General features: G+C 43.1%; 1 protein-coding gene across 9 annotated transcripts in view; it reads left to right on the top strand.

The window, feature by feature from the left end:
- Positions 1-15,003, top strand: part of Babam2 (BRISC and BRCA1 A complex member 2) — a 378,444-nt gene that overhangs the window by 203,617 nt on the left and 159,824 nt on the right. For all 9 annotated transcript variants that reach the window (XR_010052102.1, XM_063262050.1, XM_039112461.2 and 6 more), the window contains one exon: positions 3,425-3,534. Coding sequence is in view for 8 of the 9 variants with exons in the window: in XM_063262050.1 (XP_063118120.1) it covers positions 3,425-3,534 (110 nt within the window). In the remaining variant the exon portion in view is untranslated. The remainder of the gene's footprint in view (positions 1-3,424; positions 3,535-15,003) is intronic.

Here is a 15,003-nt window from a genome sequence, read left to right as displayed (position 1 = left end):
ATCTGTAATGCTAGCTTCTAAGAATCATGGTACAAGAGCCTTCTTTTCTAATTTCGCAGAGGGGAGGGGACACATGTACAAGCCTGTTAGAGTTGCAGAAAATGGAATAGCACTATGTAGGTTTGTAGTTTTGGAACTCTTTGAGCTTACTTAAGCACCCCAAACTAAACCTAGCTATCCAGTAGGAGTCAGAAACTAATTCAAGGAAGATGCCAGTGTTTCACCAAGAGGAATTAAACATTGCAATAGTTCAGAAGATAAATTAGAAATAACTGGACTACTGTCTCATGTGTTTTTTCTATAGACTATCAGATCTAAGTGTTGACCATGTAAATCCCACATCTTTTTGATGTTAGAAGAGCCTCAAAATAAATGTCCAAAGCTAGGAGGAGAGAAAATGTAATGCATATTATAGGAGATGGTTAATAGAATTATTAGCCAACAAAAATAATTTGAGTACTATAAAGGAAAATCAGCAGTGGATTTGGCCAGGTCTACAGAAGAGATGCGAACGTTCAAGAGACAAGTGAAAAGTTGATTCAGTGCTGTATCTAAATGGAGATGCTCTCTCCAGATATCGACCTGCCAGTATTCCTTTAGAAAGAGTGAGTGGATGAGAACTCCCTTACCAAGTTACTCACAAGGAAGGACTCGAGCTTGCTCACTGCATTATGAACACAACACAACACAACACAAATATGTCTTGGTTCAAATTTGTATTTCTGCAAATTGTTCAGTTAGAAAATTCATTAAATTCTACTGAAATATAAAGTGTTCATGACCTTTAAGCTTAATTTTGGTTACCTACTAAGAAATAGCACACTACTAAAGACATACACACATATCAAAGCATTATGAAGTGGCTAAGAATTGCAGGCAACATGGAGTTCTGTTTTTAGGGCAATGGTTAAATAAAAGATATATCCATGCTGGGATTAGTATGTAGCTATCAAAACAGCAATTGGTAGAATAATGTGTGTAATATGATCCCGTTAGGGAAAACAAAACAGGAGGGTAAGGAAGTGTGTGTGCCTGCGTAAGTGTGTGTGTTTATGAGTACAGGGAAAGCTGACTGAGGCAACACTGTTAGTTTTAATTACATTGAAAAATAAGTTTCAAGATGGGAGTAGACGAACCAATTTTAAAATAAATTTCTATGTGGTTGGGCTTTGTTTTATTTTTTATTATTTTATTTATTTACATTCCAGTCTTTGTCCCCCTCCTCCCGGCTTCCCCCCCCCCCAGTTCCTTATCCCATTCCTCCTCCATCTTGCCTCCAAGAGGGTGCTTCCCTCCCACTCCCATCAGGCCTCCCCCTTCCCTGGGGCCTCAAGTCTCCTGGAGAATTAAGCGCAAACTAGGCAGACCTCTGCTATATAGGTGCCCATTTCCTAAAGTTCAGCGTGGTTATACTCCTCCTCTTTTCTCTGTATTTTATAGAGCAGGCCATGGGACTCAGCAGAAAGTTCTGGGCCCCTTAAGACAATCCATTTTATAGTTCTAGTTCTCACACACTGCATGTACCCGAGAGGTCTGTGATCACTGATACCAGGAGCCGTGCACTCTCCAGCTTCACGCATCTTTGATGTTTGAACCCAGTGGGAGCTGCGGCAGCTTGCTGCTTATGTTGGAGCTCCTGCTGTAGCTGGAATAGGAGAGTAAGGCAGAACAAGGAAGAGAGGTGGTTCTCTTTATATTACATCACTGTTATCTTGACCTGTTTACAAAGAGTTGGAATTTGCAGTGATTTTGGATAGCTCCCATTCTGACCTTGGAAGCAAAGGACTGGTCCTGTGAACAGCTTCAAACAAGTTTTTAGTGAAGCAGAAATGAGACATGAGTATGGATTGTTTTTTGGTGTTTCCCAGCTTTCTGTGGTTGATGTGCTGCTTCTCCATGTAACCCCTCATCTCATCCATGCATGCCCAAGACAGTTCAATGAGCTCATTGTGCACTAGGCTGGGGAGCAAATTCTGTGACAGGGAGACGTAGGACATGGGGCCAAGGCCCAGGCAATGGAAGGCTTAGCCAGGGAGATGGCTGCAGCAAGTGACAGCCACATACATATTCCTACCTAACTCCCACTTCTTGCTGCTTCTTAATTTTTATTCTCAAAAGATGGGAGAGACTTGATGGTCCTTGTCCCTGTGTATACATGACACACATGCACATCTTATTAGCACAATAAGAAATCGGACAAAGATACTGGCCAAGCAGTATGTGTGTTGACCAAGCTTCCCAAGATGCAAGAAAGGGAGTGGAATTTGAACAGATGAAGCACTCTGCCTAAGCCCCTCAATGCTCATGCGCAGTTCAAGCTGAGGCCAGGACCCCTTGCTTGTTTGTCTTAGCCCCCAAACCCAGGACCAGTAAACTGACTCAGAAGTGCAAGCCTGCTTTTCCTGTTCCCTGCAGGAGAACACTGCCAGGTTACTAGGAGCTGGTGAAATGTGGTGTGTGCAGATGACAGTCAATATGCTTGAGAGTTGCTCTGATTCAGCATTTTATCCAGAACTCTGGCAGACAGCTCGGTACTTGGCAATAATCATAGTTAAAAGTTCCCACTTTTGATTCAGTATACTTCATCCACGTATCATCGATACTTCCTTGAAGTAGTTCTAAGTTTCAGTTGTGAGTCTGTTAGTTAATACTTACTGATTCAGTTTACCATAAGCATCAAGGCTTCCCCTGATGGAGTGATGAGTAATTATCATTCTTAGACTAATGGGGAGTTTACTCTAAATATTCTCATAATTGGATATATACATGTACATATATATGATAGTATTCGATGCCATAAATCATCTGTAATCATTTTGCTAAAGTAGACCTGCATTACCCCCACCCAGCCTTCCTTTATTTATATAATGGCATGCTTTATACTTCCTGGAGATATATTTATTGAGGGTTTTTCTATTTAAATAGCTTAAGTGTACTGTAAAGATTGGTGTAATGAGATTATTGGGCCCATATCTTAACATTTTGCTGTGTTTTAGGATATAAATTATGTTTGTAGCAATATGTTTTCTGAACTGTGTTAACTAGGCTTCTGTCTAATTTGTTACCATCAGATTCACCCCCTGCTGCACTGGGGGTCTGGGGAGAAGTGAAGTAGCTGAGGGTTTGTGCTTTCCTGTGGGAGGCAGCACCTGGAGGAGTGAGGCAAGGGTGTGCTGACCATTGGTGAATGAAGATGACTCCAAACCATGGCCTCACGCCAGTAGGCTGTGTGAGCGCACCGTGGATAAGATTCTACAGTAGGCAGGCCATGATGATACGTGCTTCGAATCCTGGCATGTGGGAGACCTGGGTTGGAAGCTCTTGAATTTGAGGTTAGCCTGGGCTACATAATGGGACCTATCTCAAAAAAGCAAGTGTGCAGAGAACAGGTGCTCATTGTTGTATTTCTCCCTTCCTTTCTAAGGATGTAAACGAAGATCCCGGAGAAGATGTGGCTCTCCTTTCTGTCAGCTTTGAGGATACTGAAGCCACCCAGGTGTACCCCAAGTTGTACTTGTCACCCCGAATTGAGCAGTAAGTGTCAGTGTTGTTGATATCACGAGCCGAATGCTTCATCTCTTCCTTTTACGTGAACTCTTAAATTCTTTTCTTTTCTTAGAAATTTGTATATTGAGGAATTTTTTAAAACTTCTTTCTTGTGTGTATACACTAGTGCACACACCCAAGTGTAACTATGCTGTTGGCGTGCATGTACCAACAAAGGCCAGAAGGCATCAGATCCCCAGGAACTGGAATTCAGGCACTTTTAAGCTGCACCATGTGGGTACTGTGCTCTGACCAGGTCCTCTGCAAGAGCAGCCAGTGTTCTTAAACTGCTCAGCAACCTCTAGCCTCGGGTTGACAGTTTTGATGGCACAGTCCATTCAGAGAGTATTTGCAAGTGTAATCTTTCAGTGACTCTTCTTCATGCAATTTGTGGTCTCTGCACTGTGCCTTTGAATCCTTGAAGGAATTGTAGAGTATGTCAAGTCCGAATTTTGACTCTCTCAGGTTTCCCTAGGCATTTATTGCAAGCAGCAGTTGTGACCTGATGTGGATTTCTGAATAATGTCTGAAGTAACATATATTCAAAACTGTCAAGTTATTTGTGAAAATATAACATTTCTTTAAGATATTAAGCAAAAAGTTAATCAGAAAGTGACAAAGGTAGTGTTAAAAGTAGATGGTTTTAGATGATGATGATTGAATTCTTTCTCTGTTTAAATAGCTCTCTATGGTTTTATGCAGTGTCTAGTCACATAGTCAAAACAATTTGCTATCATGCTTGTGTTCCAACCAAGTAACTTTTCTCATTAGTAATGAGTTTTATAAAGACTTGCTTCACATGTGCTCATTGTTGGCTAGATGCTTTAGTAGCTTATTCAACTTCAAAGGAAGCTAAGGTTCATTGAAAATGGATTATAAGCAGATTTGGTTGAGAACTTCTGACAAGACACATTTTTCATCAACAGAAATTTTTACAGGTTTTGACTGAAGTACATTATTAAAGTTCTCTGTAAGGCCTTTAGTCAGGCTTGGCAGATCCCTGTCTGAGAGTAGATATGGTTGCCATCCCACATTAATATACTGGGCCAGTTTCATGCCCTCTGACTTCAGTTGCTCTAAGCTGGGAGTCATGAACACCCCTCTTACAAGTTGACAGAATACAGCTGCTTAGACCCAAACTCGGGAGACTGCAAAGGTCACAATGTACAGGCATTTTCTCGCTGATTTGTATGTCTTTAGTGACAGCCGGAGAGAGATTATACAATTGCAAGTACTGTATTTTGTCCTGCCCAGCACGTGAATTTTTAACTTAAAATACTGACCCATGTTGATAAAGGGCCATAGGCTGGAGGCAACATTGGGATCTGAAAGCCGTAGACTCTGGAGCAAGGAGAGCTGTATACAGCCAGACTGTGGTTCCTAGTGACCAGTGAAGCATTAGCATCGTGGGTCTTATGTTTTTATAAAATGGGCATCCTGGCATCTATTTAATAATGCTGATTTTAGAGTTATATTAAATACTGTTCCTAGAGCATTAAGTGTAGATCCTGGCATTGGGGTATCCCTCACCAAATAGTAGCTACTAGTGCTGTCATTTTCACTGCTAGAGTTCATGGCAATGAGTGAGTGGTGGGTAGTTGACAGGGAAGAGCCAAGTCAGAGCAGAAATGGAAAGGACAGGTATGACGGGGACACACACTAGTTCCCAACACTCAGTGTGAACTTAAGGAGCTAAATTCAGCTGTTTGGGTGATGAGAAAGTTAGAGAAAAACATCCCAAGATGTCTGAGAAACAAACATGTTAGTTAACTGTAAACAAGCAATTGCTCTCTCAGAAGAGTGTTGTTCTGTGGTAACAGGATGGAGTATAGGGTCCAAGCATACAATGCAAGTTCTGCTGCTGGGCTATACCTCCAGCCTAGTGTTTACCTTCGTTAGAAATCGTATCTTGCTATACTTCTAGGCTGGTCTTATTCTATAGCCCATGCTGGCCCCAAACTTGGGATTCCTCCCACTTCAGCCTCCCAAGCTGCCAAGAGTGTATCCCTGTGCCACTAAGTCTATATAGAAAGACTTTTTTTATTCTGAAATGAAGCCAGTTTTCTTTTCCTCTGAAGTGATTGTATCTACTTTGCAAGAAAGCTTGCAAATAAATATCTTTATGCTAATAATCTAGGATGTGGTGAGACAATTGAGAAAGGACAGGTATATTTTAAGTCACTTTTCTTGTTTCTATAACATGGCTCTCTTAGATCTGATGTGGTAGGTACCACATGCCTTTAGTCTGTGACAGCACTCAGGAGGCAGAGGCGGATGATTTCTGTGGGTTAGAGGCCAGACTGGTCTACAGAACAAGTTATAGGGCAGCCAGAGCTAAACATAGAAACCCTGTCTCAAACAATCGTAACCCTAACAAATAAACAAAATCACCCTAGTTCTCAGTGTGCCTCCTTGTCCTTCCCGCCACCTGTCTCTTTCCCTCACTGAGTCTGTCTTCGCAGCCCAAGCAGTCTCAGTTCGCTACTCTTTTCTTACCGTGCTTTTGCTGACTAAAGCCTTCGTTTTGTGCACGGTGCCCCATGTAGTGCTCTCCCCTTCTGGTGAAATGCACGTGCTCTCTGGCTTTGTCCTCATGCCCTCCCTACCCACAGTGCCTCGGAGCGCAAATTACTGGCGCTGTCCCAGTAGTTTTTCCTCATCTTACCATCGACTTACATGTGAGGTACATTTCTCTAACCCTTTGCTGAGCTGCACACACTCTTCAGAGTGATGAATAAGTGTACCATTCCCATAGTGCCTTGCACAACAAAGGCCTGATTTTGATAGTTTTATAAGTTCATATGTAATTCTAACCCCTAATTTGGAGTGGCTATACTGAAAGCTTTAAGATTTTTTTGGTGGATACAGATCTCCTGATGTAACCATATTTCTAATACAAAAGTAAACAACCAGGCATTATTATATCTTCAAATAGAACTTTTCAAAAGAGGATTTTAGAGAAAGGTTAAAATGGAGAATGGTAAAGTTTTGAGGTATGGCTTTGTGAGTGAGGGCTTCCACATTTGCTAGGTTGATTGCAATAGTTCCCTAACCCCTTACTTTGGCTACATGTTCTGGAAATCTCATTCTTCCACAACCCACTGCAGTCTGAGAATAGTAAACAGAAAAGCTTAGAAGTAAGCAATTGATAAGTTTGAACTTGCACACCGTCCTTAGAACCTTATACGTCTTGCACGGTCCTGCTCGATCCTGCCTAGGGCACAAGCCACCTGTGTGTCCAGCTTCGCCGTGCTGTTGTTAGTCATTAGTAGGGGTCTTCATTATCAGATTGGCTGTAATTCGATCGCAGTGGTTCAGGAAACCCTGTTTTATTTAGTAAAGGCCCAAGGTGTAAGGGTACTGATGCTGGCAGTTCAGACCTGCCAACAAGAAGCCCGACTTGCTTTAAGTGATCGCACTTAGAGCGGAAAGGTGAAAGTTTCCAACTTATGGGCTGGACATGGTGGCCAAGCACAGTGTCAGGCCATGGTGGCACATGTGTTTAAACCCCAGCACTTGGGAGGCAGAGGCAGGAGGAGGATCTCTGTAAATCTGAGGCCATTCAGGAGTACACAGGGAGACTTGGTTTCAAACGAAAACAAAACAAAACCAAGCTTTCAACTTAATAAGAAAACGATTGAAGAAGCCAAATGTTGGGGCCAGCAAATCTTGTTTTCATGAAATTATGTGCTAGGTTTTTGTTTTTGTTTTGCTTGTTTTTTTTTGTTTGTTTGTCTGTTTGGTTTTGGTTTTGATTTTTTGAGGTTTTTTTTGGGGGGGGACTTCAAACTATAGAAGTTGCCATTGCTCTGTTTTGTTGTGACTGTTGTTAATGTCACACTTCATATTTACAAATTAACCTTTGTAGTAGTTAAGATTGTGTGTGTGTCTGTGTGTGTGTGTGTATACGTGTGTATACGTACACCCAGCATATTTGCAGTTCAGCATTATTTGCATTTGTGGTGGCAGCATTTACTGAGAGTCCTGGAGCATGTCCTCATGGTTAAAGGGGGCTGTTGCATCTTTATCTAATCCTTGCAGAGCAGAGCAGAGAAGAGGAGCAGTGCCATTTTAGGAGGTCAGTGGCCATGGGTTAAGCTTTCAGTGAGTGAAGAGCATTAGTAGCATTGTGGACATTGTGTCAAGCTTTCATTTGCTACCTTTATTTTGTGTTACCTAGCCAGCTCTCAGCTATCCAAGCATGGCTTGTAGATTCAGACACGGAGAGTACTTTGTGGATTCATTGGAAAAGTATCCTCGGCTAGCCTTGCCTGGCAGTTGCCTTGACTGAGGGTTCCTTTCAGTTTCCGCTGAGAAGCTCTCTGAGAAGTCCCAAGCTCCATGCAGGAGCTCACATAGGCAGAAACTCCAGGAGACCAAGAGCCTGCTGCACATTATTTGAAAATGGTCAAAAGAAGTCTGGCTTCTCCACCACCTCAGTGCATGGGCAAAGGGAAATCCCAGGCACGTCTGGCTATTACCACTCTGCCCCAGCTTGTCTGTGCAGTCGGCAAGGATAGTTAACTAGTCCCAGAAATAGAAAAAGAAGACTACTACTTAGGGTGTTGTCATCCCATGAAGGAAAAGAGATCAATTTGTTATACTCTAAAGGCGCTCACGATATGAGTACCAAATGTCCCAAAATTAGACAATCCCAATGAAAAGGAACATCTGTCAGATACACTGGTCAAAAACTCCCAAGCACATTGTGATTTTATGATGTTCTGAAATTGGCCTGGTGTGTTTGACAACCCTGTCGCACATGGTTTGCATGCCCTCGTGGTGCGAAGATGCCTATTGTGCTCAAGCCTCCCACGGTGCATGTGTATAGCATGCAGAATAAACACTTCTGAGAAGAACTTTGTGTTCTTTATGCATGAGGGACATTCGTGAAATAAACAGATTTCGTGTACATTTGTTTCCCGAGGAATCAAAATTTGTCTTTTGACTTAGACCTCAGGTTCTGCTCATTGAAAGAACGAAGCTGGTGTGAGTGATGCACAGAGACTGATGAGCGTGAGGACAGGAGGGGGTGGATTAACTAGCAGTCAGAAGTGCAAAGTATCAGATTTTGGTCACATATTAGAAGAGGGAAAAATGGTTTCTGGACCAGTCGCCTTGCCTTTTCCTGCCAAAAAGCCGTGGGTGCTAAGGCTACACCATCAGAGCTGACACCAAATGTGCTGTACCTTCCTCTCCCTCCAAGACTGTCGCCAGTTCCCAAGGGAAAGCAAACGGCGAAATGGGCATCCAAGACAGCACAGGGCTCGTCTCGGAAAGGTGTGGGCCCTTTTCTTGGCTCCAGCCAGAGTATGGGAGTGGTTTAAAGAAAATCAGCTTCGTCACTCCCAGTGCTGTTCCCACTCAGTGCATAAAAAGAGGACTTTAGCCCCTGAGGCAGACCAGGTGGCATCTTTCACAAGTACAGAATTTGTTTTTAGAACTTTTTGTTGTTAAGTTACAGTCCGCCTTGGAATTAAGTACACAGAGCTTACCAGCTCATAAATGTCCGCCCATAGCGAGGCCTGTGTGGCTCACAGGCATGTGGTCATTCTTCAGCAGAAGCAACCCTGGAAGAGCTGACCAGTGCAGGGCCCTTTGCTAGTGTGCCAGAGGCTGTCAAGACAAATGTGCTGTGGCCCTGTGCCCTGGTTTGCTTACAGCACAGTAAGAGGCTATGTAAAAACAACTGCCAGTTGCAAGTTGTGGTTAGCGAAAAAGACACAGTGAGACATGGCCCTAGACGCTCTCTAGTCCCCAGTTATTGGGTGACAAATAGTGGCCCAAATAATTCTTGGGCTCCCTTTCTTCTTCTGAAAAAGGTACACAGCTCAGTTTTATAAGAAAGGACCCTTTTTAGTGCTGAGATCGTGGTGAGTGCAAGTTAGTGCTTGTCAAGTTGTAGAAATAACTTGGAAACGCATTAATACTGTACAACCTCAGAGGAGATTGCACTTCCATCCAGCTTGGTAAAGGAAACACTGGAAAGTTCTCGAAGGCCTAGCGTTTCTAATGTCATATGGCTTCTCCAGAGGTTAAGTAAGCAGCACGGTGACAATATCTGTGCTTAGTACTTTGAGACGCTCAGGTTGCTGTTCCTTTTACTCTTCAGATGATGCACATGATAGTGTTGCTGGCAGGCATTCTGCAGAGCTGTCCTTGCCCTTTGACCTGGTACCTCAGACCCTGCCTGCTCTCCTACAATGCCTGCTTCATTTTCTCAGCTCATTAAATGGTAGGAAGTTGTGTTCTCATGCTTCTATCATTTGATCACTTAAACTTCTGGTTTTCGTTTTAGTGCGTGTGTTACCGCAGGTATGTGCGTGCTGCGGCATACATGTGCAAGTCAGAGGACAACTCTAGGGAGTAAGGCGTGTCCTGCCACCTTATGAGGTCTGAGGGTCACACCCGGGTTCTGAGACCTGTGTGGAAACCTCTGTTGGCTGCGCTGTCTCAGCAGCCCCTAGATCGTTTTCTTCCCTCTTAATTGTTTCTCAAGATTTTTGTTTCATTTTATATGTCATGTATGGGTGTGTTTTTCTCATTGTGTGCCTGTGCAGCATATGTGTTGAGTGCCTTCGGATGCCAGAAGAAGCGGACAGAGATCTTCTGGAGTTGGAGTTCCAGATAGGTGTGAGATACAACACGGGTGATGGGGCCCAGACCCCGGTCCTCTGCAGGAACAACCAGTGCTCTTAATTGCTGAGCCATTTCCCCAGCCTCTTCCTAGCCCTCAGATCATTTTCATGGCCTTCTTTGTAGATGACTCCTTGGCCTTTATTTCTAATATTAACTTTGCCCCTAGCTTAAAAACAAAACAAAACAAAACAAAACAAAACAAAAGCTGCTTTCTAGGCATTTTATGGATGTTTATGCCAGTATTCCATTTTCACCCCCAATTCAAATCTCTAAGTTTAGCAAAATGTCCACAACCATGCTTGTCTTGAATAAGGCAGCCTTCCTTCCTGTTTCACTTCCTGTTTCTCTGGTTCTCTTGGGTGCTCAAGTGCTGCACCTCACAGGCATCTACCACCCTGTCTCCCTCCCCTCATCAGTCAGCCAGTGGTCTGATGCCAGAAGCCACTCTCTGCAGTGCCTTTCATTCCTTGTCATTCCTACCATTATCTGCTCAGTCTGTCCGCCATTATGTCTCTTGTGAACTCTTGACTCCTGTTCTCTTCCTGTCTGACTTGCAGTTAACTCCCAGCTTAGGTTTCAATTTATTTCTTTTTTCCCCCTCTTATTGGATTTTTTAAAATTTACATTTTAAATGTTATTCCCTATCCCAGTTTCCCCTCCAGAAACCTGCTATCTCATTCCCCCTCCCCCTGCTTCTATGAGGGTGCTCCCTCACCCATTCCCTTCCACCTTCCTGCCCTGACATTCCTCTACACTGGGGCATCACCATTGAGCCTTGACGGGACCAAGGCCTTCTCCTCCCATTGATGCCCAACAAGGCCATCCTCTGCTACATATGCAGCTGGAGCCATAGGTCCATGCCTGTGTTCCCTTGGGATGGTGGTTTAGTCCCCGGGAGCTCTGGGGAGTCTGGTTGGTTGATATTGTTGTTCTTCTTATGGGGTTGCAAACCCCTTCGGCTCCTTCAGTCCTTTCTCTAACTCCTTCATTGGGGACCCTGTTCTCAGTTCAGTGGTTTGTTGCTAGCATTTGCCTCTGTATTTGTCAAGCTCTGTCTGATCCTCTCAGGAGACAGCTCTATCAGGCTCCTGTCAGCATGCACTTCTTGGCATCGACAATAATGTCTGACTGTATATGGAATGGATCCCCAGGTGGGGCAGTCTCTGGATATCCTTTTCTTCAGTCTCTGTTCCACACTTTGTCTTTGTATTTCCTCTTATATTTTGTTTCCCCGTCTAAGAAGGTCTAAAGCATCCACACTCCAGTCTTCCTTCTTCTTGAGCTTCATGTGGTTTGTGAATTGTATCTTGGGTATTCCGAGGTTTTGGGCTCACTTATCAGTGTGTTCTTTTGTGATTGGGTTACCTTACTCAGGATGATATTTTCAAGTTCCATCCATTTGCCTAAGAATTTCATGAAGTCATTGTTTGTGATAGCTGAGTAGTACTCCATTGTGTAAATGTACCACATTATCTGTATCATTCCTCTGTTAAAGGACATCTGAGTTCTTTCTAGCTTTTGGCTATTATAAATAAGGCTGCTATGAACATAGTGGAGTGTGTGTCCTTGTTATATGTTGGAACATCTCTTTGGTGTATGCCCAGGAATGATATAGCTGGGTCCTCAGGTAGTACTATGTCCAAATTTCTGAGGAACCTCCAGACTGATTTCCAAAGTGGTTGTACCAGCTTGCAATCCCACCAACAATGGAGGACTGTTCCTCTTTCTCCACATCCTCACCAGCATCTGTTGTCACCTGAGTTTTTGATCTTAGCCATTCTGAGTGGTGTGAGGTGGAATCTCAAAGTTGTTTTGACTTGCATTTCCCTGATGACTAAGGATGTTGAACATTTCTTTAGGTGCTTCTCAGCCATTCGATATTCCTCAGCTGATAATTCTGTTTTGTTCTGTAGCCCCTTTTTTAAAATAGTCATTTGATTCTCTGGCATCTAACTTCTTGAGTTCTTTGTATATATTGGATATTAGCCCTCTATCGGATGTTGGATTGGTAAAGATCTTTTCACAAAAGAAATTAGGGAAACAACACCCTTCACAATAATCACAAATAATATAAAATACCTTAGGGTAACTCTAACCAAGCAAGTGAAAGATTCATATGAAAAGAACTTCAAGTCTCTGAAGAAAGAGATTGAAGATCTTCAGAAGATGGAAAGACATCCCATGCTCATGGATTGGCAGGAGATTATAATATATATATATATATATATATATATATAATAAAAATGCCCATCTTGACAAAAGGAATCTACAGATCCAATTTATTTCTATTTGGCACAGAACTGTCTCTGTCTACCTGAAGTTCCACGCACAAAATATTCCTTGCTCAAACTAGGCTAGCAGTCCAGCTAACAGTCCACCATTCAGGCAGTTCTTGGTGGCTCTGTGCTCACCTTTCCATCCCCATCTGGAACACACACACACACACACACACACACACACACACACACACACACACACACACACACACACACCCTGCTGTTTAGCCACATGTTTTGACATTTTTTAAAATAGGCTTTGTGTTTTTTCACATCTGTACCTTTGCTCAGACTAATCCTTGTTCCAGAGCATTGCACTTGGTCCCCTCTCCTTGAGGATCTGCAAATGACCTGTCCATCTTTTTAGGTCTTCTTGGTATCATCTCCTCTCTGGAGCTCTCTTTACCACCCCCCATGTGCCGTCTATTGGGACTGCACTTTTTCCTTCTATGTCCTGACTCTCTTGGCATATTGTTTTATTAAACTGAGTCCCTGTTATTTGAGGGCTGCAGAAGACATGGTCCATTTCTGCCAAGCTGGTCCTACCCTAACCCCACTCCCCCATAATGTAACTTTCCAGAAGTGTGGAAGTTGGTGATCTCTGTGCCTGGACAGGCATTTGTTCTCCATGGTTGTAGCTCAGCTCTTGTTCCCATACCTTGTAGCCAGCAGCTAAGTTCCTAGGTGGGTTGCTTGGCCATGCTCCTGGGAGATTGAACCCTCTAGGCGATGAGCATGGTTTTGGTCTCATGAACTTTGAGCTTACAGTTTCTTACCTCTTCCCTTCATGGCCTCTTTGGCCTCCTTTTCCCTACTCTACCTGGAAACAGACAGGTCTTTTAGGACATAGGAATAGGTTGTAATCCGAAGCTGGGATATATTGAAATTTGATTCATGCCTATGAAAAGGGCATAGGGACCTGAAAATTAAAGTAATGCCATTTGAAATTATAGGTAAGAATTCACTACATTCAGGTAAATTAGACGAAATAAAATTTTTAATTTGATAGAAAATCCACTATATTGTGATTTTTTTTTTCAAATGTCCCACTGATTTTACTAACTGGCACGATGGAACATTTTAAATGTTCCAAAAGAAAGTTTGAGACCTGGCCTTATGTATCCCAGATAGTATTGAACCCACTGTATAACCAAGGATAACCCTGAACTCTTGATCCTCTATTTCCCCCATCTCCCTATGTTGGGATAGTGGGTATGACCACCTTGCATATCTTTTCAAATGTGTGACTTTGAAAATGTGTGACTAAGCACATATTGATTGGAAAAAAAAAAGGAAAAGAAAAAATTATAATTCTTGTCTTCAAAAAAGAAAAATCTTTTGCCAACTGTCTCAAAAAAAGAGGCCCCATATCACTAGAGGTAATTTGGGGCTGGGAGTTAAGCAATAGCGCAGCGTAGTAAACGTGACTTGATTCAGCATTACTTGTGTTTACGCAAGTCACTCAAATCACCCCATAATAAATATTGTGCTCCTGGAGAAGCTCTGTTCCTCTGATAAATACACAGTGCAGTGTATGCTAAGACAACCAGCTGTCAAGGGAGATGTGCATTTGCTTTTGGTGGAAAGAGCTGCCTAGAGACTTAAGATGTTCCTTCTCCTGGCCTGGGAGCAGGGCCAGATGGGTTTTCGTGACTTAGAGTGGAATTCTGAAAAGTTCAGCTAGTTTTCATTACTGAGTTTGGCTGCTTGTCTAGCCTGTGCCTCCCAGCACATCAAGAGCTCGGCCTTTGCTATGCAACGTTGCAAACAGACTCAGATGCGGGGAAGATCAATCAGCCCCAAAATGTCATATGTTTGGCAACTTTCTGATGTGCGGCTTCCACCTCCCCAGCCTCGGAAGTTAGTGCTAGCCCGATGGTTCTGTTTAGGCTTCTTTTAGGCAGAAATTATGACTGTACAATAAGTTGTGCACACATCTGTTATAGCTCAGGCCTCCTCGGTACATTAAGCCTTGAGTTAATTCTATGCCCTCAGACACTTCTGTGCCTGTTCTCTCTTCAGTGCTTGTGTCCTCTCTCTGCTGTATAGTGACAAGCCTAAGCTAGAGTACACCCCACATCTTCATCCCAAAGAGTAAGCCTCTCATTTTCTGTGGAGCACCTCAGAATTGGACCAGTGTTTTTCTTGCAGGAAAGATGAGAAGTTTGTGATTTTCAATTTACCATTATTTTTCACTAGCAAAGCTGTGAGCAGTGGTCATTTCTGTTTGATGTGGTCGCTGTTCATTTATATTTATTCACAAATATGAAAAACGCCTCAACATAAAGTCTAAGATGTATAGTGACCGGTAGCGAACATCCTGGGCCGTTTTTAGGTAGGACCAGAGAAGGTAAATGAGGACGAGGAAATGTCCTAAAACGTTGCTGAGCCGTCGCAGATGCCAACTCTGCGTTGGGAGCAGTAGAGCCTCTCAGACAGTCTAAACAGAAGCGGTCTGCACCTCTTCTATGAGTTACTGTGGAGCAGGAAGATGAACCTCACAGAGTCACACTGCTTAAAGGAAGAACACATTGCCACAGAG

The sequence above is a fragment of the Rattus norvegicus genome, chromosome 6 (assembly GCF_036323735.1).
Source record: "Rattus norvegicus strain BN/NHsdMcwi chromosome 6, GRCr8, whole genome shotgun sequence".
Lineage (NCBI taxonomy): Eukaryota > Metazoa > Chordata > Mammalia > Rodentia > Muridae > Rattus > Rattus norvegicus.
This window is presented reverse-complemented; position numbering and strand designations above follow the sequence as displayed.